The sequence below is a fragment of the Choloepus didactylus genome, chromosome 5, assembly GCF_015220235.1.
Source record: "Choloepus didactylus isolate mChoDid1 chromosome 5, mChoDid1.pri, whole genome shotgun sequence".
Lineage (NCBI taxonomy): Eukaryota > Metazoa > Chordata > Mammalia > Pilosa > Megalonychidae > Choloepus > Choloepus didactylus.
In genome coordinates this window covers 88822690-88850291 of record NC_051311.1, presented here as the reverse complement: position 1 = coordinate 88850291, position 27602 = coordinate 88822690, and the positions used below count along the sequence as shown (strand labels likewise).

At 38.3% G+C, this 27602-nt stretch overlaps 1 protein-coding gene across 3 annotated transcripts in view; it reads right to left on the bottom strand.

The window, feature by feature from the left end:
• The window catches only part of NAMPT (nicotinamide phosphoribosyltransferase), a 73210-nt gene extending 49009 nt beyond the window's left edge, over positions 1-24201 (bottom strand). The window contains exons 1-5 of one of the 3 annotated variants that reach the window (XM_037836406.1): positions 23843-24201; positions 23123-23226; positions 5145-5301; positions 3098-3201; positions 1053-1181 (exon numbers count right to left, since the gene is read on the bottom strand). In XM_037836406.1, coding sequence (XP_037692334.1) covers positions 1053-1181; positions 3098-3201; positions 5145-5301; positions 23123-23179 — 447 coding nt within the window. In that variant the 5' untranslated portion in view covers positions 23180-23226; positions 23843-24201. Of the gene's footprint in view, positions 1-1052; positions 1182-2287; positions 2331-3097; positions 3202-5144; positions 5302-23122; positions 23457-23842 lie in introns of those variants that run through there. The other 2 variants (XM_037836405.1, XM_037836408.1) reach the window with 2 other exon arrangements.
• Positions 24202-27602: the final 3401 nt, after the last annotated feature.

The window sequence follows — 27602 nt, the reverse complement described above, 5'->3', positions numbered from 1 at the left end:
CCACGTTGCCAGGGAGATTCACTCCCCTGGGTGTCTGATCCCACGTAGCGGGGAGGGCAGTGAGTTCACCTTTCAAGTTGGCTTAGCTAGAGAAAGAGGGCCACATCTGAGCAACAAAGAGGCATTTGGGAGGAGGCTCTTAGGCACAATTATAGGGAGGCCTAGCCTCTCCTTTGCAGCAACATGGACCTCTTACTTTTACAAGTCTTTTTGAGTTTTTACAAGCGAACATCAAATATATTATTTTACAATAATTAACAGCAAAATTAATTTAACCAACAATCTAATCAGACAAAAATTCAGTTGTAAGCACTAAGTAAACAACTCTCAGACAATAAGGTGGTATTTCTATACTCACTCTTCCTTATAGACAAAATCTAAATCTTTTGAGAAAGTGTAGATTATTAGCATCAAAATGTGATTGTGCGAAAAAATATGACCGCTTAGGTATAGATGCAAGGAAAATAAAAAGATGTTTCCAAAATAAAGATGAAGTCCATAATGTACCCTCCTTTTAGGTTTAGAAATTAAAACTATATGAACAGTGACTCTTGAATGCATTTGGATCAGAGGCTCTAAAATACCAGGTAACATGGTCCTTGATCTACACTGATTACATAAGACTGAAGAAAGTAGTTATTAAACATTAGGGAAAAAAATCCCTTTAACTCCAACAGAATATTGGTAAATGCCCTAAATTACTAAAAACTTAACTGTGCTGTTTTTCTAGTTTTGCTCTGAGACAAAAACAAAACAAAGCAAAACAAAAAACACTCTGGGAACTACAACAAATAAGATGGAAGTCATTGAACTTTAAAAGTAATTATTTCCAATAACTTGATTTAGATAAAACTCAGAACATTAGATATCACTGGGAGGAACCTAGACTCTTAAAGATTATTTAGTCTAACTGTCACTTCATAGATGAGGAAATTGAGGCCTGGAAAAATTGAGTAAATTGTAGGATATTAGTAGCAAATTCTAAACTAGAATCTCAGTTCAATGGTCTTTACATTTTGAATTACAGTTACATAAGATTTTAAAAAAATCACCTCAATCCAATTCGTAAGCCAGTAACACTCTGGATCTGTGTTTTCCACTGTGAAGAGAACATTTCCTCTGGGAATGACAGAGCCCTCAGGAACAGCTTTTACTTCTATTGGAAGATGCCCATCATACTTCTGGTAAGAGAAAAGAATGACTTTATTCACTCAAAAGATAATACTCAATTACCTGATTAAGATATTTTAATAAGAACTTTCTATTTCAATAAATACAAACAAGCTAACTTTACTATTACAGAAACTTTTCTGTCATAGAAACTGTATTACAGATGTGTTTATATTGTTAGTAATCTAGTCTGAATATATCCTTGTCCTCCAAAAATAAAATTAGCTAAAATTATTAACAACTTAGGCAGTGATAACAGATTTTTAAATCTTATGCTTTTAAAGTGCTTCTGTTAAGAACATCTGTCACTAGAAGAGGTAATTTCAAACTGATCAAACCAAAATTTTTCCTTTTTCTTCTCTCAGAAAGAGAAAGGATGAGTTTATTCCAACATATTCCAAAAGTATTCCAAGCACACTATCTTTTTACTAAATAGGTCATTTTCATAAAAGAAAGGCTAACTGGAAGATAAGAGAAGGGAATGATATTAAAATTTTATTAAAGAGCAAAATGTAAAAGAAAAGAATCCTTACCACTTTTTTAAATTGATGTTTTAATTAATCCACAATCCCCTCCAAAACTAGGCTGTGTGCATGTGCTACATGGTATGTTACCAGATATTTAACTATGTCTCCCCCTCTTCTTCCCTCTCTTTTTAAATCTAAAAACTAGAGGTAACTTTTAATTAAAGGAAGACAAGTTGTTTTAAATTGTTTCAGGAATATTAATAGTTTATTTATATGGCTTGGGACAAAATAATTAAATAAAAGAAAAATATGTTTAATGTGAGGCACTAGATGCATCATGATACAGGTAGAAAAAACACTGCCTTAGAAGTCCTGGCTCAGACTCAAAAGCAGCCAAGAAACCTTGGGCAAGTCATTTAATATCTGGGTCTCAGAGTCTATGTTTGTAAAATGGGGTTAGAAAAGATTGTCTCTAGAGAAACTATAAATCTTTGAACATACAATCAAAAGATTTAACATCCTGGCCACTGGGGATTATATTAATAAGCAAAGCACTTAAGTTAATTATTACTGTATTCTATCCTCACCAAAAAACTCACAAAAAAGGAAAAGGGGACAAATACAGGAGTTAGCCAACAAATTTTACTGACCTTAAATATAGGAAAACTGCAACACAGAGTGTTTATCCAACTTCTTCAAAGGCCATAATTAGCAAATAATAAAACTCAATATTATAATATAATCACGAAGTTTAAAGTTTTAAATTATTTTGTGTTTGATAGTCTATACAACGAAAAATATTTTCGGTTTTAAGACATAAATTGATTAATACTTAACATTGTGAGATGCAAACTGATACCATTCTCTACCTAAAGAAAACCACCAGAGGACATTCAACTCTTACAGTTCAATTTCCAGTCTTTGATGTCCAGTTCAAGCAATGCATTTAAATACACTACATGTGAATATTCCAGTGAAACAAAGAATAAAAATAAACTTCATGGGTCTGCATTAAACCATTCTGACTACTCAGTGAGGAAAACTTTCCAGAATTACTGTGTAGTGATAGATTTGCAGTACCTATTTCTTAGATACAGTCAGGAAATAGACCTAAATTTTGAAATAGTCAAATAACTATCCCTTTTCTTCATTATAGTATATTTTCCAAGAAAGGATTAAATCACCTTTCTGAAATATACTACTTAAATTTTGATTTATTTACCTGATAACAAATTACATAGACCTATTTTAGATTCTATATGTTAATGATTTGCCACAGGACAAAATATGTTAAATGTTACCTTTAACTTTTCACAAGAATGTCTAAAATAGCTATTACATTCAGGTAGCAGAGAGAAAAGAGTTGAGATTATAGTCTAATCTTCTATACAAATTCCTATGAAAGAAATTCTGAACTAAAAGCAAAAATAAAACACACATACTTGAAACCATTTTTTTACCTCAAGAATGTAGTTCCACCCCTTTTCATTAAAGACATCATCTTGGAAATGCTCTTTGTAGACCTCTTTGGCTTCCTGGATTTTTTCTTTGGTCACTACTTTACCTGAAATGATAAACATCTCCTGTTCACATTTCTAAAGGAATTCTGTGTGCTGCTGAACAGTAAATGGGATTCAAGTCCCTAGCTACTTCCCCCATTCTACAACTGACAGGTTAAAGGACTCACTCTAAGTCAATAGAAAAGTAATAAAAGGAATCAGCACTTCAACTTCTAATCACTCTCATCATAAATGTTAATTTTGTTACTTTAAAAGCAGATGCGCACCAGAAAAATTTTTTACTGAATGCTTATTTTAAAAAAAATCACAATAATTAACTTACAAGAAGATACCTTTTCTATCTACTAATTTATATACTCTTCAAATGTGTGTGTAAGCTTTTGATAAAGATTCAAAAGCTTCATACATTTTCCCAGGTAATCCTTCTTAGCCTATTCATGTAACACTCATACTACAAGAAGACTGAACTTAAAGCAAAGTTTGGTTAAATAAACAAACAACATTAGAGTTTTGGACCTGGAATTAAATAGAGGGCCAATTCTTTAACACCTCATCTTTAATATCAAGATAAGTACATGTATTTCACAGATATGCTGAGGGAACTAAATTAGACAGTGCATTAAAAAGATGCATAACCATACATAAATTCATGTTCATTCTTCATTTCATGCACCTCTGATAACATGTGGCAAACTATTAAAAGGTAACTATTGGATTCAGTCCTGTTTTTGAGAGACAGATGTTCATAAAAGCTAAACAACTTCTACCCTCAATAGGCAGGTGGCAGAGAAATCAAATGCTGACGGTGGCCCTTTCAAAAACTGAAGAGGTGGAACAGCAGGGCTAAATGGTTAAAGACTGTACTCCTTCGTGATTAAAATAAAGCACGTCTTCAAGGCTGGTAAGTCAGTAATTTTCACAATTACTAAAATGTTACCCCCCAAATTTCCTTATCTGTAAAATGAGGATAGAGTATCAACTTACAGGGTGGTTGTGAGGACTAAATGCATTAAGACATGAAGCACTCAGAATAATGCAGGCTTATAGTAGGCAATCAATTAATTTTAGCTGTAATTAATAATAAATAATATTTTAGAAAGTTTTTAAGCTGCAGAAGTGAATTAAAGTGTGCCTTCAGTCTCTGGTAACTTTTTTAGTACAAGATAAATAGCGAACACATTTAAAGTATCTTGGGGAGTCTTCCTGCAAAGTACTTCTGATTTCTAACGAGGTTTACAATAGTATAACATATCTGAAATGCATGATCTTAAAAATGCAAGATTATGGAAAAGGGCCATTATTTGCAAAAAAATCAACTTAATCTGTATTCAATTCTGAGATTTTCTTTATATAAAAATATTAGAGATAAAATTTTCAGAGATGTATAAAAACCTTGGGAACTGTTTTTCCCCTAGAAATATCATTACACAATACTAGGAATGGCCTTTCAAATAATAAAGCACAGAAATTATTCAGGGGATTTTTCTGCTTTAAAATATTTATGGGACTAAGTTCACAGTGATGTGTAGCTTTGAAAAAAAAAGTCTTAAAGGTAAAACAGACTAGAACAATAATAATGCTAATTATAATTGTTACCATAATTCAGAATGAGTTCCCAGGTCAGTAACAAATCCTTTACTTTGAATTAATAACTAGAAGCTATTAGCAAAGCAGATTAGTCTCAGAAAATTACTGGCTTTTCTAAATTTATTTCAAAACTTAACAGTTTCAGAAAACCTTCATGATATTTAGAACATCAAGCAAACACACTGAATTTATAAGATTCAATACAATCAAATTAACAGATCAAAAAAATTTTCAGAATATTTATTTAAAATAATTAAATGAATATTTAAAGTAATTCAATAAATAGCAAAATTAGATTATTCAAAAAGTTACTTCAAACAGTGGAATATAACAATATAGGGGGAAATTATGAAGAGTTATATAAAAGCAGTGCTTTTAAATGTACTAGGAAAAGTAATACCTTTTAAGTACTTATTAAGAATGTACTGCAACCCATAAAATACTGTTTCCTCGTATTTCACCTTCCCTACTTTGGAGTTTTCTGTCTTCTTTTCACGGCATTCAAAGTAGGAATAAACTTTGCTTGTGTTGGGTGGATACTGTTTATAGTGAGTAACCTATATGAAGAGAAATACTTTAATCAGAAAATACCAAAAGAATAGACAATAAATCACAACAGGAAAGGCTTGAAATTATTTCAAAACCAGAGAACCACTTCTTACAAGCTACTGATCAACTTATCTTCCTGGCTATACAGAACAACAACAACAACAAAATACACAGCTTACTTATTATGGTAAGTTCAATAGCTTAGTATCTTAAAATCAAAACCACAGGAGTATATTAAGTTTTATGAACTAACAGACTGATCTTAAAGAAGTACAAGGTCTCTTAACTGGACACTTGGAATAAAAATACAAGGAACAGTGTCTCATTTAGTCTTGGGGAACAGACCATTGCTGAAGAGAAGAGCAGCAGCAGCTCTAGGCACACAACTGATACAAAAAATGAACAGAGACTTCTCATGACTCCCCTTTTAGCCTTCATAGTGATGTTATGGAAATGTGGGTGAAAACAACAGCAGCAGCCGCAGCAGAAAAAAAAAAAAAACCGTTTTGCAATTCTTTTTCTCAATTGCCTCCTAAATTAGGAAAAAAGTACGAACACAATGCAACATCAAATCCTTATGAGTTTAAAAACACGAAAAGGTATCATAGATTTCTTTTCCATGAACTTGGGTGAGAGCCGCTCTTTAAAATTATCTACTTTTGTTTCAAGGAAAAAAAAAATAAGAACTGAGTGCTCGTTATAAATTGAATTTTATTTCAATGTTTTATCTATATTAAAACATTTAACGAATAAATAACTGAAGAATAATGTGTATTTGCCAGTGGAAAGAGTAGGCATAATAATGCCTTAAATTTTAAGGGATAGGGTGAATCAGGACAAAGGTGGACTATTCCTTTATAGACAAAGTTTTGGGGATGATCACTGTGAACATAAACCATTTTTCCTGATGAACTCTGATCTCAAGCCTATCAAAATCAGTTTTTTTCTTTTGTTTGGCTACACAAACTCAGTTCCAGTAAAACTTGGCTTTAACCTAAAGAAACTTTGTAGCTTACTTACAAACATTCTAAAACAAATATATTTCCATTGGCACTTCTGAATAAATGCCTCTACAAATAGAGGGGAAATGCATAAACATTTAAAATATGTAGTTCCTCTATAATGGAAGCACACTTCCAAACCTATAAAAAAATAGCACCCTTATTCTGCTTAAAAGGCAATGCTTTATGCTAATCTTTTTAATACATGGTCTGATATCTTAAGTAGGGCAGGAGAGCTGGAGCTTTCAGTTCTGCCCCAGGTACATGGGGTATATAGCCACGAACCTAAAACAGGGAAACCTTATCAAAACGTCTAAGTTATATGTCAAGCTTTAAGTTAGACCCAGGGACTGATAACCACTGTAAGTTTAAGATTTAAGAAACAACTAAATGGAAGAGCTTATACAGAACCCAGAGCAATTAAATCTATTAGCCAATATACTAAAATGCAAAAATACTATAAATATAAATAGACACATGAAAGATACCCTTGTAATAAATACCAAATGATCACTACTTCAACTATTTAAAAAACTGATTAGAGGGAGAGAACCTAAGATGGCGGCTAGGTGAGACAGGGCAAAAAAAACACCTCCAAGAAAAATACTAGATAAAAACCAGAAAGTGACCCAGAACACCACTGTCAGCAATGCACCAGCCAGACAAAGTCTGCTAAATCCACAGGGAATGTGCATTTGGTGAAACCAGGAGCCTGCATTCTGAAACGAGTGAGTGAGTCGGCTGAAAGTCCCACGGTCACGCTGCGATGTGGGGAAACGGTGGGCTGGCATTTGGAGACAGACTAGTTCCTTAAAGAAAAAAGCCGGGGAGTGGCTGCAGATACCACGGGGAGAGCCACGCAGTGAAGCACGGTGGGAACAGGCTGGGCTAACGCCTCAGTGTCTGGAGTGGAGGATAGCCCTTCCCACGCCTGCTGCTGATTGTCTTGAGACCAGAGGAACAGAGGGAAGCCGAAAGGAGGAAAAAAACCGCATTACTTGCAGCCATCTCCCCAGTGGGCAGGGGACACTCCTGCCCAGGGCCAGACCCACAGCCCAGAGCTGCACCAAGAAACCCAGTGTGACATGGAATCTTTCCCGCAGCACTACACAAAAGCCACAATATCGGCCATGGACAGTGGCCTTTAATATACCCACAGCTGATTGTTCTGGAGCTGGGAGGGCAGAGCTGTGTGAAAAGGGGGAAGTTAACGCGTCCCATTCAACCATCTTGAAGCGGTGGCTGGGGATCACCCTGCATGGCCCAGCGACCCAGGGCTTCCCTGGAGAGCAGGCATGCACTAGTGACATGGCGCAGCCCTCCCTCAGCAGAGGTCCTGGAAGAGCACAGCTGGGAAGGGGGAACCGCTTGGAAACCCCAGGGACCCTACGTGAATACCAAGGACTTGTGGGTCAGCGGCAGAGACAATTGGTGGAAAGACTGAAATGAAGGCTTAGGCTCCTGGAACAGCCTTAAATCTCTGGGAACACCTGGGAGGTTTGATTATTAAAGCTGCCCTGCCTCCCTAACCACCCAGACACACGCCCCACATTCAGGGCAGATAGCACCAGCAACACACCCGAACTTAGTGCACCAACTGGACCCTACAAGAATCAGACCCCCACACACCACACAGACAAAGTAGGGGAGAACTGACTTGAGGGGAATAGGTGACTCATGGACACCATCTGCTGGTTAGTTAGAGAAAGTGTATGCCACCAAGCTGCAGTACTGTCAAATTAAGGATCAAGTAAAGCAAACGCCAAGAGGCCAAAAACAACAGAATATCTTAAAGCATACCAGACGATATTGAGAACCCAAACCAAAACACCCTAATCAAAAGATCAGAAGACATACAGTACTTGGCATAGTTAATCAAAGAATTACAAACAGGCAACAAGAGCATGGCTCAGGATATAAAGGACATGAAGAAGAGCATGGCACAGGATATAAAGAACATAAAGAAGACCCTAGAAGAGCACAAAGAAGAAATTACAAGAGTAAATAGAAAAATAGAACATCTTATGGAAATAAAAGAAACTGTTGGCCAAATTAAAAAGACTCTGGATACTCATAATACAAGATTAGAGGAAGTTGAACAACAACTCAGCCTCCTTGAGGACCACAGAACAGAAAATGAAAGAACAAAAGAAAGAATGGGGAAAAAAATCGAAAAAATCGAAATGGATCTCAGGGATATGATAGATAAAATAAAACGTCCAAATTTAAGACTCATTGGTGTCCCAGAAGGGGAAGAGAAGGGTAAAGGTCTAGAAAGAGTATTCAAAGAAATTGTTGGGGAAAACTTCCCAAACCTTCTACACAATATAAATATACAAAGCATAAATGCCCAGTGAACTCCAAATAAAATAAATCCAAATAAACTCACTCCAAGACATATTCTGATCAGACTGTCAAATACTGAAGAAAAGGAGCAAGTTCTGAAAGCAGCAAGAGAAAAGCAATTCACCACATACAAAGGAAACAACATAAGACTAAGTAGTGACTACTCAGCGGACACCATGGAGATGAGACGGCAGTAGCATGACATATTTAAAACTCTGAGAGAGAAAAATTTCCAACCAAGAATACTTTATCCAGCAAAACTCTCCTTCAAATTTGAGGGAGAGCTTAAATTTTTCACAGACAAACAAATGCTGAGAGACTTTGCTAATAAAAGACCTGCCCTACTTCAGATACTAAAGGGAGCCCTACTGACAGAGAAAAAAGCTGAGGGACTTCACCACCAGTAGATCAGTCCTATAAGAAATGCTAAAGGGAGGTGAGCAGGCTAAAAGGAAGAGACACCAAACAATTGACTGAAACTACATGAAGAAATAAAGGGTACCACTAAAGATCACATGGTAAATATAAATACCAATACTACTGTATTTTTGATTTGTAACTCCACTATTTACTTCCTACAGGATCTAAAATACATAAACTGTAATGATAAATCAGTGGTTTTGGACTCAATGTAAAATAACGTAATTTTTGACAAGAACTACATAGAAGTGGGGGAATGAGGGAGTATAGGAACATAGTTTATGTGTCATATCGAAGATAAGTTAGTATCAAAGAAAAACAAGATTGTTATAGATTTAAGATGTTAAATTTAAGCCCCACGGTAAACACAAAGAAAGTGTCAGAGAATATGACCATAGAGATGAAAAGTAGAGTACAGGTTACGAGAAGTGGGGGAAGGGGCAATGGGGAATTAAGAAATGAGTGTAGGTTTGCTGTCTGAGGTGAAGGGAAATTTCTAGCAATGAATGGTGGGAAGGTGATGGCATTACAACGTTCTAAATGTGATTAATCCCACTAATGGAATGCTAGGGAGGGGGTGGAATGGGAAGATTTAGGCTGTATACATGCTTCCACAATTGAAAAAAAAAAAAAAAAAAAAAAAAGACAGCTTCAATAGATGACAACTGAATGCCAAGGATGATTCTGGATGGGATCTGAGGATGGAGGAGAGGAGGCTTAAACGGACACAGGTAGGATTTAAGTGAGGGGAAAAAAAAAAAAAAAAAGGAAATATAGAATGTAAGCTTTGTATCAAGGTTGAATTTCTTGAACTTCTTAGCTACGCTTAATGGGATTGCATAAAAGAATGTTCTTGTTCATGGGAAATGTACATGTGAATTATATTGTTTTTTCAAGAATGTGTGCAGCTTCCTCTCATGTTCAGAAGACAGAGCTATAGATGATGGATGATAGGGAGGGAGAGAGGAAGGGAGGGAAAGAAAGAAAGAAATGGTGGTGTGACAGGATGTTAAAGGTGGTGGATTGGGGTATCAGGGGAAGGGGGTTGGGATATGCTGGAGTTCTATGTATGGGGTTTGTACTGTTTCTGCAACTGTTCCTGTAAGTTTGAATTTATCTCAAAATAAAATTTCTTATTAAAAAAAAAACTGAATAGAAAAAAGACACCACCACTAAAAATGCACCCAAGATTAGGCAAAAATGAAAATGTCCACTTTACAATCTAAATAACTCAAACTTCACTCATGAGAATAAAAGTAAGGTAAAAGAAAAGCTACCCGCAAAAAAGTAAAATCTGAAAAAAGGACACATCATGCAGTGCAAGTTATAAAAGTGAAAGTCATGGTTATGTCTCTCAATAGTTAGTTCAACCTTCTTCACAGTTCAGATACTTAATAGTATAGCTTTATAAATTTACTTATTCTGTATCAGATTTAAAACTATTAGGAGGAGGCGGGGCAAGATGGTGGACTGGTGAGCTGTATGTTTTAGTTACTCCTCCAGGAAAGTAGGTAGAAAGCCAGGAACTGCGTGGACTGGACACCACAGAGCAATCTGACTTTGGGCATACTACATACAACACTCATGAAAACGTGGAACTGCTGAGATCAGCGAAATCTGTAAGTTTTTGTGGCCAGGGGACCCGCACCCCTCCCTGCCAGGCTCAGTCCCGTGGGAGGAGGGGCTGTCAGCTCCGGGAAGGAGAAGGGAGAACTGCAGTGGCAGCCCTTATCGGAAACTCATTCTACTGATCCAAACTCCAACCATAGATAGACTGAGACCAGACACCAGAGAATCTGAGAGCAGCCAGCCCAGCAGAGAGGAGACAGGCATAGAAAAAAACAGCACGAAAAACTCCAAAATAAAAGCGGAGGATTTTTGGAGTTCTGGTGAACATAGAAAGGGGAAGGGCAGAGCTCAGGCCCTGAGGCGCATATGCAAATCCCAAAGAAAAGCTGATCTCTCTGCCCTGTGGACTTTTCCTTAATGGCCCTAATTGCTTTCTCTCTTAGCATTTCAATAACACATTAGATCTCTGAGGAGGGCCCCCCCTTTTTTTTTTTAATCCTTTTTTCTTTTCTAAAACAATTACTCTAAGAAGCCCAATACAGAAAGCTTCAAAGACTTGCAATTTGGGCAGGTCAAGACAAGAGCAGAACTAAAAGAGCTCTGAGACAAAAGGCAATAATACAGTGGCTGAGAAAATTCACTAAACACCACAACTTCCTAAGAAAAGGGGGGTGTCCGCTCACAGCCATCATCCTGGTGGACAGGAAACACTCGTGCCCGTCGCCAGCCCCATAGCCCAGAGCTGCCCCAGACAACCCAGTGTGACGGAAGTGCTTCAAATAACAGGCACACACCACAAAACTGGGCGTGGACATTAGCCTTTCCTGCAACCTCAGCTGCTTGTCCCAGAGTTGGGAAGGTGGAGCAGTGTGAATTAACAAAGCCCCATTCAGCCACCATTTCAGCAGACTGGGAGCCTCCCTACACAGCCCAGCAGCCCAGAACTGCCCTGGGGGGACGGCACTCACCTATGACATAGCACGGCCACCCCTCAACAGAGGACCAGGGGGTGCACAGCCTGGAAGAGGGACCCACTTGCAAGTCTCAGGAGCCATACGCCAATACCAAGGACTTGTGGGTCAGTGGCAGAGACAAACTGTGGCAGGACTGAACTGAAGGATCAGACTATTGCAGCAGCTTTAAAACTCCAGGATCACCAGGGAGATTTGATTGTTAGAGCCACCCCCCCTCCCTGACTGCCCAGAAACACGCCCCATATACAGGGTGGGCAACACCAACTACAGACGCAAGCTTGGTACACCAATTGGATCCCACAAGACTCACTCCCCCACTCACCACAAAGGCAAAGCAGGGGAGAACTGGCTTGTGGAGAACAGGTGGCTCATGGACGCTGCCTGCTGGTTAGTTAGAGAAAGTGTACTCCACGAAGCTGTAGATCGGATAAATTAGAGATAAGGATTTCAATTGGTTTACAAATCCTAAAAGAACCCTATCAAGTTCAGCAAATGCCAAGAGGCCAAAAACAACAGAAAATTATAAAGCATATGAAAAAACCAGACGATATGGGTAACCCAAGCCCAAGCACCCAAATCAAAAGACCAGAAGAGACACAGCACCTAGAGCAGCTACTCAAAGAACTAAAGATGAACAATGAGACCATAGTACGGGATACAAAGGATATCAAGAAGACCCTAGAAGAGCATAAAGAAGACATTGCAAGACTAAATGAAAAAATAGATGATCTAATGGAAATTAAAGAAACTGTTGACCAAATTAAAAAGATTCTGGATACTCATAGTACAAGACTAGAGGAAGTCGAACAATGAATCAGTTACCTGGAAGATGACAGAATGGAAAATGAAAGCACAAAAGAAAGAATGGGGAAAAAAATAAAAAAAAATTGAAATGGACCTCAGGGATATGATAGATGATATAAAACGTCCGAATATAAGACTCATTGGTGTTCCAGAAGGGGAACAAAAGGGTAAAGGTCTAGGAAGAGTATTCAAAGAAATTGTTGGGGAAAACTTCCCAAATCTTCTAAACACGATAAATACACAAATCATAAATGCCCAGTGAACTCCAAATAGAATAAACCCAAATTAACCCACTCCGAGACATATTCTGATCACACTGTCAAACACGGAAGAGAAGGAGCAAGTTCTGAAAGCAGCAAGAGAAAAGCAATTCACCACATACAAAGGAAACAGCATAAGACAACTAAGTAGTGACTACTCAACAGCCACCATGGAGGCAAGAAGGCAGTGGCATAACATATTTAAAATTCTGAGTGAGAAAAATTTCCAACCAAGAATACTTTATCCAGCAAAGCTCTCCTTCAAATTTGAGGGAGAGCTTAAATTTTCACAGACAAACAAATGCTGAGAGAATTTGCTAACAAGAGACCTGCCCTACTGGAGATACTAAAGGGAGCCCTACAGACAGAGAAACAAAGGAAGGACAGACAGACTTGGAGAAAGGTTCAGCACTAAAGAGATTCGGTATGGGTACGATAAAGGATATTAATAGAGAGAGGGGAAAAATATATATGACAAACATAAACCAAAGGATAAGATGGCTGATTCAAGAAATGCCTTCACGGTTATAACGTTGAATGTAAATGGATTAAACTCCCCAATTAAAAGATATAGATTCGCAGAATGGATTAAAAAAAATGAACCATCAATATGTTGCATACAAGAGACTCATCTTAGACACAGGGACACAAAGAAACTGAAAGTGAAAGGATGGAAAAAAATATTTCATGCAAGCTACAGCCAAAAGAAAGCAGGTGTACCAATATTAATCTCAGATAAAATAGACTTTAAATGCAGGGATGTTTTGAGAGACAAAGAAGGCCACTACATACTAATAAAAGGGGCAATTCAGCAAGAAGAAATAACAATCATAAATGTCTATGCACCCAATCAAGCTGCCACAAAATACATGAGAGAAACACTGGCAAAACTAAAGGAAGCAATTGATGTTTCCACAATAATTGTGGGAGACTTCAACACATCACTCTCTCCTATAGATAGATCAACCAGACAGAAGACCAATAACGAAATTGAAAACCTAAACAATCTGATAAATGAATTAGATTTAACAGACATATACAGGACATTACATCCCAAATCACCAGGATACACATACTTTTCTACTGCTCATGGAACTTTCTCCAGAATAGATCATATGCTGGGACATAAAACAAGCCTCAATAAATTTAAAAAGATTGAAATTATTCAAAGCACATTCTCTGACCACAATGGAATACAATTAGAAGTCAATAACCATCAGAGACTTAGAAAATTCACAAATACCTGGAGGTTAAACAACATGCTCCTAAACAATCAGTGGGTTAAAGAAGAAATAGCAAGAGAAATTGCTAAATATATAGAGACGAATGAAAATGAGAACACAACATACCAAAACCTATGGGATGCAGCAAAAGCAGTGCTGAAGGGGGAATTTATAGCACTAAACGCATATATTAAAAAGGAAGAAAGAGCCAAAATCAAAGAACTAATGGATCAACTGAAGAAGCTAGAAAATGAACAGGAAACCAATCCTAAACCACGTAGAAAAAAAGAAATAACAAGGATCAAAGCAGAAATAAATGACATAGAGAACAAAAAAACAATAGAGGGGATAAATATCACCAAAAGTTGGTTCTTTGAGAAGATCAACAAGATTGACAAGCCCCTAGCTAGACTGACAAAATCAAAAAGAGAGAAGACCCACATAAACAAAATAATGAATGAAAAAAGTGATATAACTGCAGATCCTGAAGAAATCAAAAAAATTATAAGAGAATACTATGAACAACTGTATGGCAACAAACTGGATAATGTAGAGGAAATGGACAATTTCCTGGAAACATATGAACAACCTAGACTGACCAGAGAAGAAAAAGAAGACCTCAACCAACCCATCACAAGCAAAGAGATCCAATCAGTCATCAAAAATCTTCCCACAAATAAATGCCCAGGGCCAGATGGCTTCACAGGGGAATTCTACCAAACTTTCCAGAAAGAACTGACACCAATCTTACTCAAACTCTTTCAAAACATTGAAGAAAATGGAACACTACCTAACTCATTTTATGATGCTAACATCAATCTAATACCAAAACCAGGCAAAGATGCTACAAAAAAGGAAAACTACCGGCCAATCTCCCTAATGAATATAGATGCAAAAATCCTCAACAAAATACTTGCAAAATTGAATCCAAAGACACATTAAAAAAATCATACACCATGACCAAGTGGGGTTCATTCCAGGCATGCAAGGATGGTTCAAGATAAGAAAATCAATCAATGTATTACAAGACATTAAAAATTACAAAGGGAAAATCAAATGATCATCTCAATAGATGCTGAAAAAGCATTTGGCAAAATCCAACATCCGTTTTTGATAAAAACCCTTCAAAAGGTAGGAATTGAAGGAAACTTCCTCAATATGATAAAGAGCACATATGAAAACCCACAGCCAGCATAGTACTTAATGGTGAGAGACTGAAAGCTTTCCCTCTAAGATCAGGAACAAGACAAAGATGCCTGCTGTCACCACTGTTATTCAACATTGTGCTGGAAGTGCTAGCCAGGGCAATCCGGCAAGACAAAGAAATAAAAGGCATCCAAATTGGAAAAGAAGAAGTAAAACTGTCATTGTTTGCAGATGATATGATCTTATATCTGGAAAACCCTGAGAAATCGACGATACAGCTACTAGAGCTAATAAACAAATTTAGCAAAGTAGCGGGATACAAGATTAATGCACATAAGTCAGTAATGTTTCTATATGCTAGAAATGAACAAACTGAAGAGACACTCAAGAAAAAGATGCCATTTTCAATAGCAACTAAAAAAATCAAGTACCTAGGAATAAACTTAACCAAAGATGCAAAGACCTATACAAAGAAAACTACATAACTCTACTAAAAGAAATAGAAGGGGACCTTAAAAGATGGAAAAATATTCCATGTTCATGGATAGGAAGGCTAAATGTCATTAAGATGTCAATTCTACCCAAACTCATCTACAAATTCAACACAATCCCAATCAAAATTCCAACAACCTACTTTGCAGACTTGGAAAAGCTAGTTATCAAATTTATTTGGAAAGGGAAGATGCCTCGAATTGCTAAAGACACTCTAAAAAAGAAAAACGAAGTGGGAGGACTTACACTCCCTGACTTTGAAGCTTATTATAAAGCCACAGTTGTCAAAACAGCATGGTACTGGCACAAAGACAGACATATAGATCAATGGAATCGAATTGAGAATTCAGAGATAGACCCTCAGATCTATGGCCGACTGATCTTTGACAAGGCCCCCAAAGTCACTGAACTGAGTCATAATGGTCTTTTCAACAAATGGGGCTGGGAGAGTTGGATATCCATATCCAAAAGAATGAAAAAGGACCCCTACCTCACCCCCTACACAAAAATTAACTCAAAATGGACAAAAGATCTCAATATAAAAGAAAGTACCATAAAACTCCTAGAAGATAATGTAGGAAAACATCTTCAAGACCTTGTATTAGGCAGCCACTTCCTAGACTTTATACCCAAAGCACAAGCAACAAAAGAAAAAATAGATAAATGGGAACTCCTCAAGCTTAGAAGTTTCTGCACCTCAAAGGAATTTCTCAAAAAGGTAAAGAGGCAGCCAACTCAATGGGAAAAAAATTTTGGAAACCATGTATCTGACAAAAGACTGATATCTTGCATATACAAAGAAATCCTACAACTCAATGACAGTAGTACAGACAGCCCAATTATAAAATGGGCAAAAGATATGAAAAGACAGTTCTCTGAAGAGGAAATACAAATGGCCAAGAAACACATGAAAAAATGTTCAGCTTCACTAGCTATTAGAGAGATGCAAATTACAACCACAATGAGATACCATCTAACACCGATTAGAGTGGCTGCCATTAAACAAACAGGAAACTACAAATGCTGGAGGGGATGAGGAGAAATTGGAACTCTTATTCATTGTTGGTGGGACTGTATAATGGTTCACCAACTCTGGAAGTCAGTCTGGCAGTTCCTTAGAAAACTAGATATAGAGCAACCATTCGATCCAGGGATTGCACTTCTCAGTATATACCTGGAAGATCGGAAAGCAGTGACACGAACAGATATCTGCAGGCCAATGTTCATAGCAGCATTATTCACAATTGCCAAGAGATGGAAACAACCCAAATATCCTTCAACAGATGAGTGGATAAATAAAATGTGGTATATACACACGATGGAATACTACACGGCAGTAAGAAGGAACGATCTTGTGAAACATATGACAACATGGATGAACCCTGAAGACATAATGCTGAGCGAAATAAGCCAGGCACAAAAAGAGAAATATTTTATGCTACCACTAATGTGAACTTTGAAAAATGTAAAACAAATGGTTTATAATGTAGAATGTAGGGGAACTAGCAATAGAGAGCAATTAAGGAAGGGGGAACAATAATCCAAGAAGAACAGATAAGCTATTTAACGTTCTGGGGATGCCCAGGAATGACTACGGTCTGTTAATTTCTGATGGATATAGTAGGAACAAGTTCACAGAAATGTTGCTATATTAGGTAACTTTCTTGGGGTAAAGTAGGAACATGTTGGAAGTTAAGCAGTTAGGTTAGTTGTCTTTTTCTTACTCCCTTGTTATGGTCTCTTTGAAATGTTCTTTTATTGTATGTTTTTTTTTTTTTTAAATTTTTTTTTCATACAGTTGATTTAAAAAAGAAAAAAAGTTAAAAAAAAAAAAAAAAAAAAAGGAAAAAAATATGTAGTGCCCCCTTGAGGAGCCTGTGGAGAATGCAGGGGTATTTGCCTACCCCACCTCGATGGTTGCTAACATGACCACAGACATAGGGGACTGGTGGTTTGATGGGTTGAGCCCTCTACCACAGGTTTTACCCTTGGGAAGACGGTTGCTGTAAAGGAGAGGCTAGGCCTCCCTATAATTGTGCCTAAGAGCCTCCTCCCGAATGCCTCTTTGTTGCTCAGATGTGGCCCTCTCTCTCTAGCTAAGCCAACTTGAAAGGTGAAATCACTGCCCTCCCTGCTACGTGGGATCAGACACCCAGGGGAGTGAATCTCCTTGGCAACGTGGAATATGACTCCCGGGTGGGAATGTAGACCTGGCATCGTGGGACAGAGAACATCTTCTTGAACAAAAGGGGGATGTAAAAGGAAATGAAATAAGCTTCAGTGGCAGAGAGATTCCTAAAGGAGCCGAGAGGTCACTCTGTTGGGCACTCTTACGCACAATTTAGACAACCCTTTTTAGGTTCTAAAGAATTGGGGTAGCTGGTGGTGGATACCTGAAACTATCAAAATACAACCCAGAACCCATGAATCTCGAAGACAATTGTATAAAAATGTAGCTTATGTGGGGTGACAATGGGATTGGGAAAGCCATAAGGACCACACTCCACTTTGTCTGGTTTATGGATGGATGAGTGGAAAAATAGGGGAAGGAAACAAACAAAGAAACAGACAAAGGTACCCAGTGTTCTTTTTTACTTCAATTGCTCTTTTTCACTTTAATCATTATTCTTGTTATTTTTGTGTGTGTGCTAATGAAGGTGTCAGGGATTGATTTAGGTGATGAATGTACAACTATGTAATGGTACTGTGAACAATCGAATGTACGATTTGTTTTGTATGACTCCGTGGTATGTGAATATATTTCAATAAAATGAAGATTAAAAAAAAAAAAGAAGAGTCAGACAACATCACCAATGCCAGGAGTCTCATACACTTCCCCTATTCCCCACCCCCCCCATATGCATTTAGCTTTGGTATATTGCCTTTGTTATATTAAAGGAAGCATAATACAATGTTTCTGTAAAACAAACAAAACAAACAAACAAACAAAACTATTAGAAGGGAAATTCACTATTTTCCTCTTCTAAGACCAAGTAGTCAAAAGCTGAATAGAATTGTCCCTAAACTATGTAACTCCAACTTTGTCTAAAAGAACATGAAAATTTTCCATCACACAAATACAGTTCCAGTTCTGGACAATAATTACATGTTTATAATTTCAAAGCTTTACTTCAGGCTCTGTTCTTTAATTATGGCACCTTATAACCTACCTTTGCATATATATATTCAGAATGCCTCCGCTGGAAAACAAAATGTCATTGAAAACACAAAATTGTGTAGTCTGCTAAATAAGATTGAACCATGAGTTCTAAAATCATCTCTGGAGGAACATAACAAAACGGTTTCATAATTCAGCTGAAGAATCTAAGTCGTCAATATACTAGGCAAACTTTCAGGAAATTAACCATGAAACATAATTTACTATTAACCACCTACTAACACCCAGAAGTTTATAGGAGAATAAATTAGCATATTCAGATCTATTGGTTCGGATGGGAAAAAAATTTAAGCAGAGCTTTTTAGCAACTAGTAACTAATCTTTATTTTAACAACTAGAACAAAAAAGTTCTGGCTCCACATTTGTTTAAAAAAAGGGTAGCTTTTCCTATTATGGAATGTTGGCCAAGCAACTGCATTAAAAATATTGCATTCCCCAAAATAAATATCACTGTCCCAAGTATGACAGTTAAAAAAACTTGAGAAATATTTAAATTATATAGAATCTTTCTGTGAGACCAAAGTTTAATTTTCTCCTGAGCTTCTCTAGATTTCCCATAAGGTTGATTTGACGTCTTTCCAAGAGCTTTTCTCCCACACTGGGATCACATGACTAGGTAACTACTACTAACCTAGTTTTCCAGTTTTAATTATTTTATTTTTAACCATTAATAAATAATCACAAACCAATCTTTTAACAATAAGATGGGTTATGAGAGGACGTGGGTTAACATACACAAGGTCACAGAGCAGGTTATGTTATCTATATAAAATCTAAGGGCAAACAGACGAGGATCCATTCAGCCCTATGTTGGATAAAACTTTCTGCCTTTTCAAACCTAATATGCTACAAATGTCAGAAAATGTAACTGATTCTTTCATCTTTCCAGTATTTAAGATTTCTCAAAGTCCTCGGAAATTCTTCTGTGTTCCATGGAATAATTCATTGCAACTTGGTTTTGTAAAGCAATAATCACTTCATAAATACTGCTTAAGGATTTTTATATTACATAATTTTGGAGAAGGGAAGAAATTGCAAAACCAGCTAGTTATTATACTGCCTCTTTCCTTAAACCTCCTTGCAGGGAGTTTCTGACCACTTGCACCTCTTATGCCACACCTTCAAATGAGATTGAAAGAGGACACCAGCCTCTGGTACTTTTGTTATGCAAAATACTATAAATTATTACTGACCTAAATTAATCATCCTGTGATATATATTCATGACTTATGTATATGATTTTATTTCTATTGATCAAGCTTTTCCTATAGTTTGTAACAAAAAAGTTACTGGAAAATATATATATATAGTCTCTGCCTTACAAACTGTGGCAATACTCCACTCCTCACAAAGCTCAGGCTGCCATGGGAGCCACTATGACAATACTTCAGTGTTAGTTCAGAAGCAGTGAAAGAGAAGTAGGAAAAACAGAAACAGCTCAGAGAAAGTGACACTAGGAACAGCTGGAGTCCCAGGCAACACTAACTTGCCTGTATAATATTTCTCATCTATCTGTAAATCTCTTCCTCAAAAGAGTCCAAACATCTAAAATTTGCTATTCTGTCATTTATGAGGAAGCAAAATCTTTTTTTAAAAAAGCTGCGCTGGATGTCTAATCATCATATATAAAATGTATAGCTCTTTCTAACTTCTCTGAAATTAATTTTTCCCCATAGTGGATTATAATATAGTACCCATATCTGTCATCTTTTACCTTACCCAAGAGATCTCCAAAATTTATTAAATGAATGGATGAAATGTGCTGAGTTCTAGATAAACAGTTTACAATCTTTTGAGAAACAAATTATACCAGACAACACATTTAAAAAACTAAGGAGTGATGTGGTTTAAACTGAAAATTGCCTAAGGGATTACTTTTATGCACTATACAGCATTTTCTCCAACTACAGCATAATTAGCATAAAATTCAAATAAATCTGTTCTGACAATATTTTCCATTAATTTGCTATAGGTAAATCATACAGAAATTCAAAAATTATTCTCTGCTGCATTTTGTTACAAACAATACACAGAGGCAAGGGAAAGGAAGGAGAGAACAAAAAAGCATCTTTTAATGATCCACTGGCTATCCAGAGACAGGTGAAAAAATGAACTTATCTCCTTCATTAAAAAGTTCCAAATGCTATTTCAGCATTGCAATGGCTAACACTAACTCAAATCACCTTTCCCTAGCTGGCTTACCACACTGTGCTAAATACAAGCAAACAGGTAATTTTGCATTAAATGAAAACATAAATGTTAACACAATTAACGTTCTTTTTATTTTTAACAAGAACCCAGGATGAAAATGGAAGAAACAACCACAATCACCTGGTGTGAAATTAGAGTATCTTAATTCCTTATTACATATTGTATGAGGTTATAGAAATGAATATATAGTTCAAATGTTCCCCCTTTGGTCTAAATTGTACTGAATCCTCTTGAGGCTATGAGGAAAAATAAAACTCCCACATGCTGTCCCACCACCTCATCTACTTGTTTAAAAAAATATTTTGTAGTGCTTTGACAATTAATTATTCCTTCTTCAGTTTTAGAAAGAAGAAATCAATAAAATGCTATATTTTAGGACCACATCTAAAGCTACCAGTCCCCTACTTTAATTGGCGCTGATAAGGACAGGTAACATCTTCATATATTTCCAATTAAAAGTTTGATTACTTCCAGCCTCAAGATTGTCATTTTAGTCTCTTCCCCGTATGAGATAAAAAGGCAAAACTAGAAAGCAGCTAATAGGTACCACTAGAAATAAAAGGAAAATGAAACTTAAAGACTAAAATCCGACTATGTAATACAACTTACTGCTGTAAGCCACTGATAAAAAAACATATTAACCTGACTGAATCCTCTTGAGGGGATTTTTTTGGGCAAAAATGAAAATCTGAAAACTTTTCGTATCAAAAAGCAGAAAGAATATAACCACCTGACTTGAAAATAGACTGGAATAAACTTCATTACATATGTGTAAACCTCTAATAGTGCAGTTAAGTCTACCTTGCTAGGTGATTAGAAAAATTTAAGATAATTCACTATTCTAACTAAAAGCACCTCAGAAACCGGAAGTTAAAGCTATTTTACATTTCACATAAATAATGGCTAAAGAAACTGCAAACTAAATAAACTAGCACTCCATTTTGTTTTTAAAAGCTAGACTAATCAATCTCCTGTTCACATTTCTTATTTGCAATTCAATCATTTCCTAAGTTACCATGTTAAAAAAAAATCTCAAAGTTATTTTAAAGATTTAGTTAAGCAAAAAACCTCTACAGAACCATGAGTTCAAGACAGTACTATGCTTTAATACTATATTCCAACCTACAGTCTTTCTTAAGTAAAAGACTAAAATTCATTCTGCCCAATTGGGGTTTCTGGTCTGACTTTCATGTTTTAACTCTTCACTAACAAAGCTAAACAAAGTATATTTCATATTATTTGGAAACTAGGGGAAAGAACACTTGCTAGATTTTTTTCTAAGTATTCTTCCCTTTACTAATGTGTGTGAGTTTCAAATAAAATCAATGGGAGTAGCCAGACGTGCAAGTGTCAATGCTGTGCCATTTCCCTCTCCATAAGTTCTTCGGGTTAAATCTACAGTTCCTTTTACTTTCCGTGTTTCACTTTCCGTTTCACAGAAATCCTGTTGTGAATCCCAACGGAATAAGAGCAGATCAGCCTTCACAACAAGGGATAAAGGGCATGAGTGATCACTAGGAGTAAAGTTAAGGACTCTTGAAACGGAGACCAGTGACGAGAGAATCCAGCACTGCTACCGCGCACAGACGTGTGTCCTCTCCGCCGGGGCCACAATATAGTAGGAACGTGGCTGTTTTGGCGCCCCCACCATGACCTCGCCCATGCTTTCCTCGGGAAGGGACGTACCTGCCAGCGGCCGGGCGCCCAAGGCGAGCGGACCGGACCCAACTCAGCGGGGAAACCCCAATTCTCAAACCCCGCTCCCACTCTCCAGTAGCGAGCCCCATGCGCCGTTATCTAACTGACCGGCTCCTCGGGCAGTCCTCGCCCAGGCCAGGCCAGCCCAGCCCGATACGGTCCGGGGCCAAAACAGCACTCCCGGGGAGGGTGTGGGCTTGGCCGGTAACACCCGACCATCCCCGGTCCCAGCACCCGCCCGAGCGCCTAGGCCGGCGGGCAAACCGGTGGGCGAGCGGCGCCTGCTCCGGTCCGCCTGAGCCCCTCGCCGCGCCGCCGCACCGTGCACCCCCAGGCCCCGCCCCCCGCCGTCCATCCCTCCATCCCTCTCCATCCACCTCCTTCCCACTGCGGCGCCTGCTTCACCTGCCCCATCTCGGCTGCTGCCGTCCCCCGCCCCCCAGCCTCGCGCTAGACTCCGACGCGCCCTCTCCTCTTCCGCCACCTGTCCTCTGCCCCGAGACATACCTTGTAGGAATCGGTGGCCAGAAGGATGTTGAACTCGGCTTCCGCGGCAGCATTCATCTCGTGCCAGTGTATGGGGGCCGCACACCACCGACACCACGGCGCGGCTGCGAGGAAGGAGAAAAATGGACTTCACCGCGCTCCGTTGCTTAAATCACCGCTCGGTCGAAGGGGGAGCGGGAGTCGAGGGGGAAACGGAGCAGGGAGGAGGTGCCAGGGGAAGGCGGGTCTGGGAGCCGTGACGCGGCGGGGGTGGCAGTGGCGGTGGCGGCTAGCGTGCTAGCAGGCCAGGAGCCCGGACGGCCTCCCCACTTCGGCTCCCCCTCCCCCAACCTATCGACCCGGCGGTGGACGAAGAGGGGGCGGGACGGATCCGCGCGTGCGCACCGCACAGGGGGCGTGGCTGGATGGGGAGGACGTGTGGCACGCGCTCTCCGTTGGAGATGCTGGCCCCGGGAGGCCAGAGGCAGCCTGGCCTCCCCGGCGCGTGACCCGGGCGCTGGCCTCGGTTTCATTTCTCCGCACGGCGGGGCGGGGCTGGGAGGAGGCGTGTCCAGCCTCGCCCCTCCTGTGATTAGCCCCCTCGCCCGCCGCGGCTTGGACCTTCCTGCCCTACCCAGTCCTGGCCTGGTTTCTGGGTCTTCCTGAAGTCACGCCACCTGGCTGGCGGCCAAGGAGCCTCCCACTACCCGTTTCTCCGGCTCCCCACGCGCAGCCACTCACCTTTGTCTCCGGCTTGGATTAAGGATAAAGCCTCTTGCCTCCATTCTTTTGGCTACTGTCTTTCCTCCTAGCCTTCCGTTTAAAATCAGTAAGAGCTGCGGTGAGGAATAGTCTGAGAGTACCCTTTCATCTGTCGCATCGACTCGTCCGGCTCTGTCTATGGCTGAGCTCTTTGATCCTTCGAGGGATGTTTTGACTTTCCTTCAGAGAAAATAGCCTGCGCGGAGAGGGACTGAATTCAGTCCCCGTAAATGATGGGGCAAGACAGACCTAATTGAATCTGATATTGCCGGGAAGTAAAAGGCAATGGGCCAAGTCTTTGACAGGGTGCGAAACTGACTTTTCTTATAATCGTTAAATCTTGGGAAACGGTTTGGCAAACCCTGCAAATAAGAAAGCAACTGAAAACAACGTCAGGTGATTTCTTCCAAATACAAATCATCCACTTGCGCAAGTTCTCATTTTACATAGCCTTTTTTTTTTTTTTTCCTTTCAGATTAGGTCATACAGGATACAAGTAGGTAGGGGAAAAAAACGGAACTGGTACGGAAACTATGAACGGTCCTTCAAGTAGGTGGAAGTCTCATTTTATCCTGGAGAAGGGGTTTTGAATTAAGAGTCATCACAAAAAACCTGGAAATAGGACGGGGACTTGGAAGTAGTGAGATGTCTACAGGGCAGTCACCAAGATAGCAAACAATCCTAACACATTTAGTATTATTTTCAGCAGCAAGGTGTGAAACCAAAGAGGATTTTTGTATTTTTTTTTAAGCTGCACCATGTGTACTATAAAAAATTATTTTATAAAAATATTTCAGTGATTATTTCAGAAATGTATTCTGGGAGATTTTGTTACATTAGTTCAAGGAGCACAGTTCAAAAAAGGAAAAAAAGATCATTTTCACCCCTCTTAATTTGGTGCTTTTATTCTCCAGTCATTTTAAATTTACATACTCTACTCGAATGACAAATTCTTACTTGTTTAGCTTCCTGGAATCCATGTATCTATAATTGACCATTGTTCTATTCTGCTTTATGCAGGAAAAAAAATAGGATTCTGATTACAACGTGGGCTTTGTTTATGGTGGCATTAAAAAAATAAAATAAAATTTGATCTTACAGTCTTTGAGTTGAATTTGCAGTTTTAAAATGAAAAAATTTAATTCTAGTGCAAGTGAAGAATGTTACTATCATGTTGCTATTGCTTGTTATATGCAGGAACGGTTATAAGGCCTGCACAGGTATTACCACCTTTAGCCCACACAGCAATCCCTGGAGAAAAAGATGACAAAGAAGTCATGTTACCCATAGAAAATCACCATTTGCCTAAAATAGAATTACACACATTTTCTATGCTTAATCAGAACCAATTTTGAATTAATCAGGGTGTAGAGCTATGAAATATCACCAAATACAAAGTCATTTTGAACTGGTCTCCCCTGAAAGATGATTTAATAGCAAGCATTTAGTATGGTTGTCTAGTAGCATATAAAAGATCTGAGTAACTTTTCTAATGGGTCTCCACAACATGACAAGTATGACTGCTACATCTACTCAAATGGGCCTTCCTCACTGTATTCAAAGCCCGTAGATTAATCTACCATTCCTACCAACTAACCAAGCAAACACTGCTATTTGGGTGCTGGGCTCCTTGTTGGTATGTGCTATGAAAGACCTGTGATTCATACATTTGATCAGTCATAGTCACCTATTTCCACACACCCTTCCTAATAGCCTCTGGTACACTCTTGTTTTTTTTTTTCAAAGTTGCGTCAAAATTTTTTTCAAGGTTGTCCTAGTTTTACCTCAGTAAAAAACACTGGAGAAATAAGTGTGGAATGGACTCTGCAACTTCTGACAATGGCCCTATCCCTCACCCTTCAAAACCTCCTCTAAACTTACTTATTAGCAACAATTGTCACAAAGACAAATACAGACAGGAACTTAAAAAAAAAAAAAAAATTAAATTCAGACCTTTTCTTATTCAAACTTTCTAGGCCCTCTAGGGGGCCTTCCAGAATTCTAATTTCCTAAGGTAAAGGCCTCATCTACTAAAAGAGTAAGTGTTCCCTGGACCTGATTATTTATCATGCTATCTACCCCTAGAGCAGTCTCAGTGGTTTTAACCCTCTACAACCACACAAGAAAAACACAGACAACTACCCATTACTGATTCTCAGTGCACACACATAGATTATCTGCAGACATTGCATTGTAAAATTTTCTTGAACAACTTGTGGAGTGTCCTGGCTATGAGGCTGTGCTACTCTCTTAATGGACTATTTGCCTGAGCAATGCTGGGCTGACCGCCTCTCTGATGTTAAACTCGCTTCAAATCTCATATCCTGCAGGAAGTCTTTCAAATCTATATACTACATGGCAGATCTCAATTTTCCCATCTCTGTTCACTGTGGTTTTGTTTCCCATTGTATCCAAGCATAAATTTTTCTAATTCCAACCACATAAAATGGGAAATAAGGGTAGAAAGCAAAAAGAAAATAATTGAATTCATCTTTAAAAGTGAGGTAAATGTGCATGCGAGATGATGCTGTGTGTGGGGATTTGGATGTCATAAATATAGCTGATATCCATTTGTTTAAGACTCAATGGTAAAAATCAATGACTGAGAGAAGAGACTGTCAGAGCTATAAAAGAATGTCAAGATCCTTTAATCTAATGTGTTCCTAAGTGAGGTTTCTTATCACTGATAGTATATGAGATAAGTATTGATAGTACCCAGGCATTTAAAAAATTAGTAATTATGTATTTTCCAATGAATTTTCTCAGGCATTATTACTTAGGATGAGAACAAATTAGTAGGGCACTTGAACTGGTGAACTTACGTTTTCTTATCCTCAATATAAGACTTGTTCTCTTGAAGAAGAAAGACAGAAGGCTTCATACTACATGATTCCATTTATATGAAAATCTAGAAAAGACAAAACTATAGTGACAGAAAGCGGAGCAGTGGTTGCTAGAGGCTGGGTTAAGGGAAGCAGATTGACTGCAAAGGGGCATGAGGAAATATTTTGGGATGATGGACATGTTCTATATGTGGTGGTGGTTATACAGCTGTACACATTTGTCGAAATTCATTCAATTCTACATTTAAAATTGGCGAATTTTATTGTATGTAAGTTATACCTTAATAAAGATGAATAGAACGACTGGTTTTCTTTAAATCATTTAAAATATCCCACCCCCTTGCCAATTATATTTTATGTTTCCTTTCTAGCTTTTATTGTTCCCATTTTACTTTACATGATTTGGTGATAGCACCATTTTACCCTCCTCAGAGAAATGACAGTTCTTGAAGTTCCTGAACTCTATTAAACTGTGGATGCCAAAAAGAGAGTGAAAATTCCTGCCATTGAGTGGGAAACAGGAAAAGGAATCAACCACAATTTAACAAGAATGTATTAAACACCCACTATACACATAATACTGTAGGATGAAGCATCAGAAGACTTTTAAAAGAAATATATTTATCCTTGGTTGTTTTCCAATCAGGGGATCTAGAGTGAGGAGAGAGAGAATAATATAGGCAGTTAATTCATCATCCCAGTAAACTCAGCATTTGATTGTAAGATCAATATAAGGTTGCAAGTGGGTGCAACTCTTAACTCCAGGGTCAATTTCTGAGGAGCAATGAAGGACTGGATAAAGATCAATGAACCCTCACCCAGTATCTACACCCTGAACTTTTTCCATACCAAGAACTGCTCCACCTGTAAAACCTTATATCGCAAACTTGCATTCT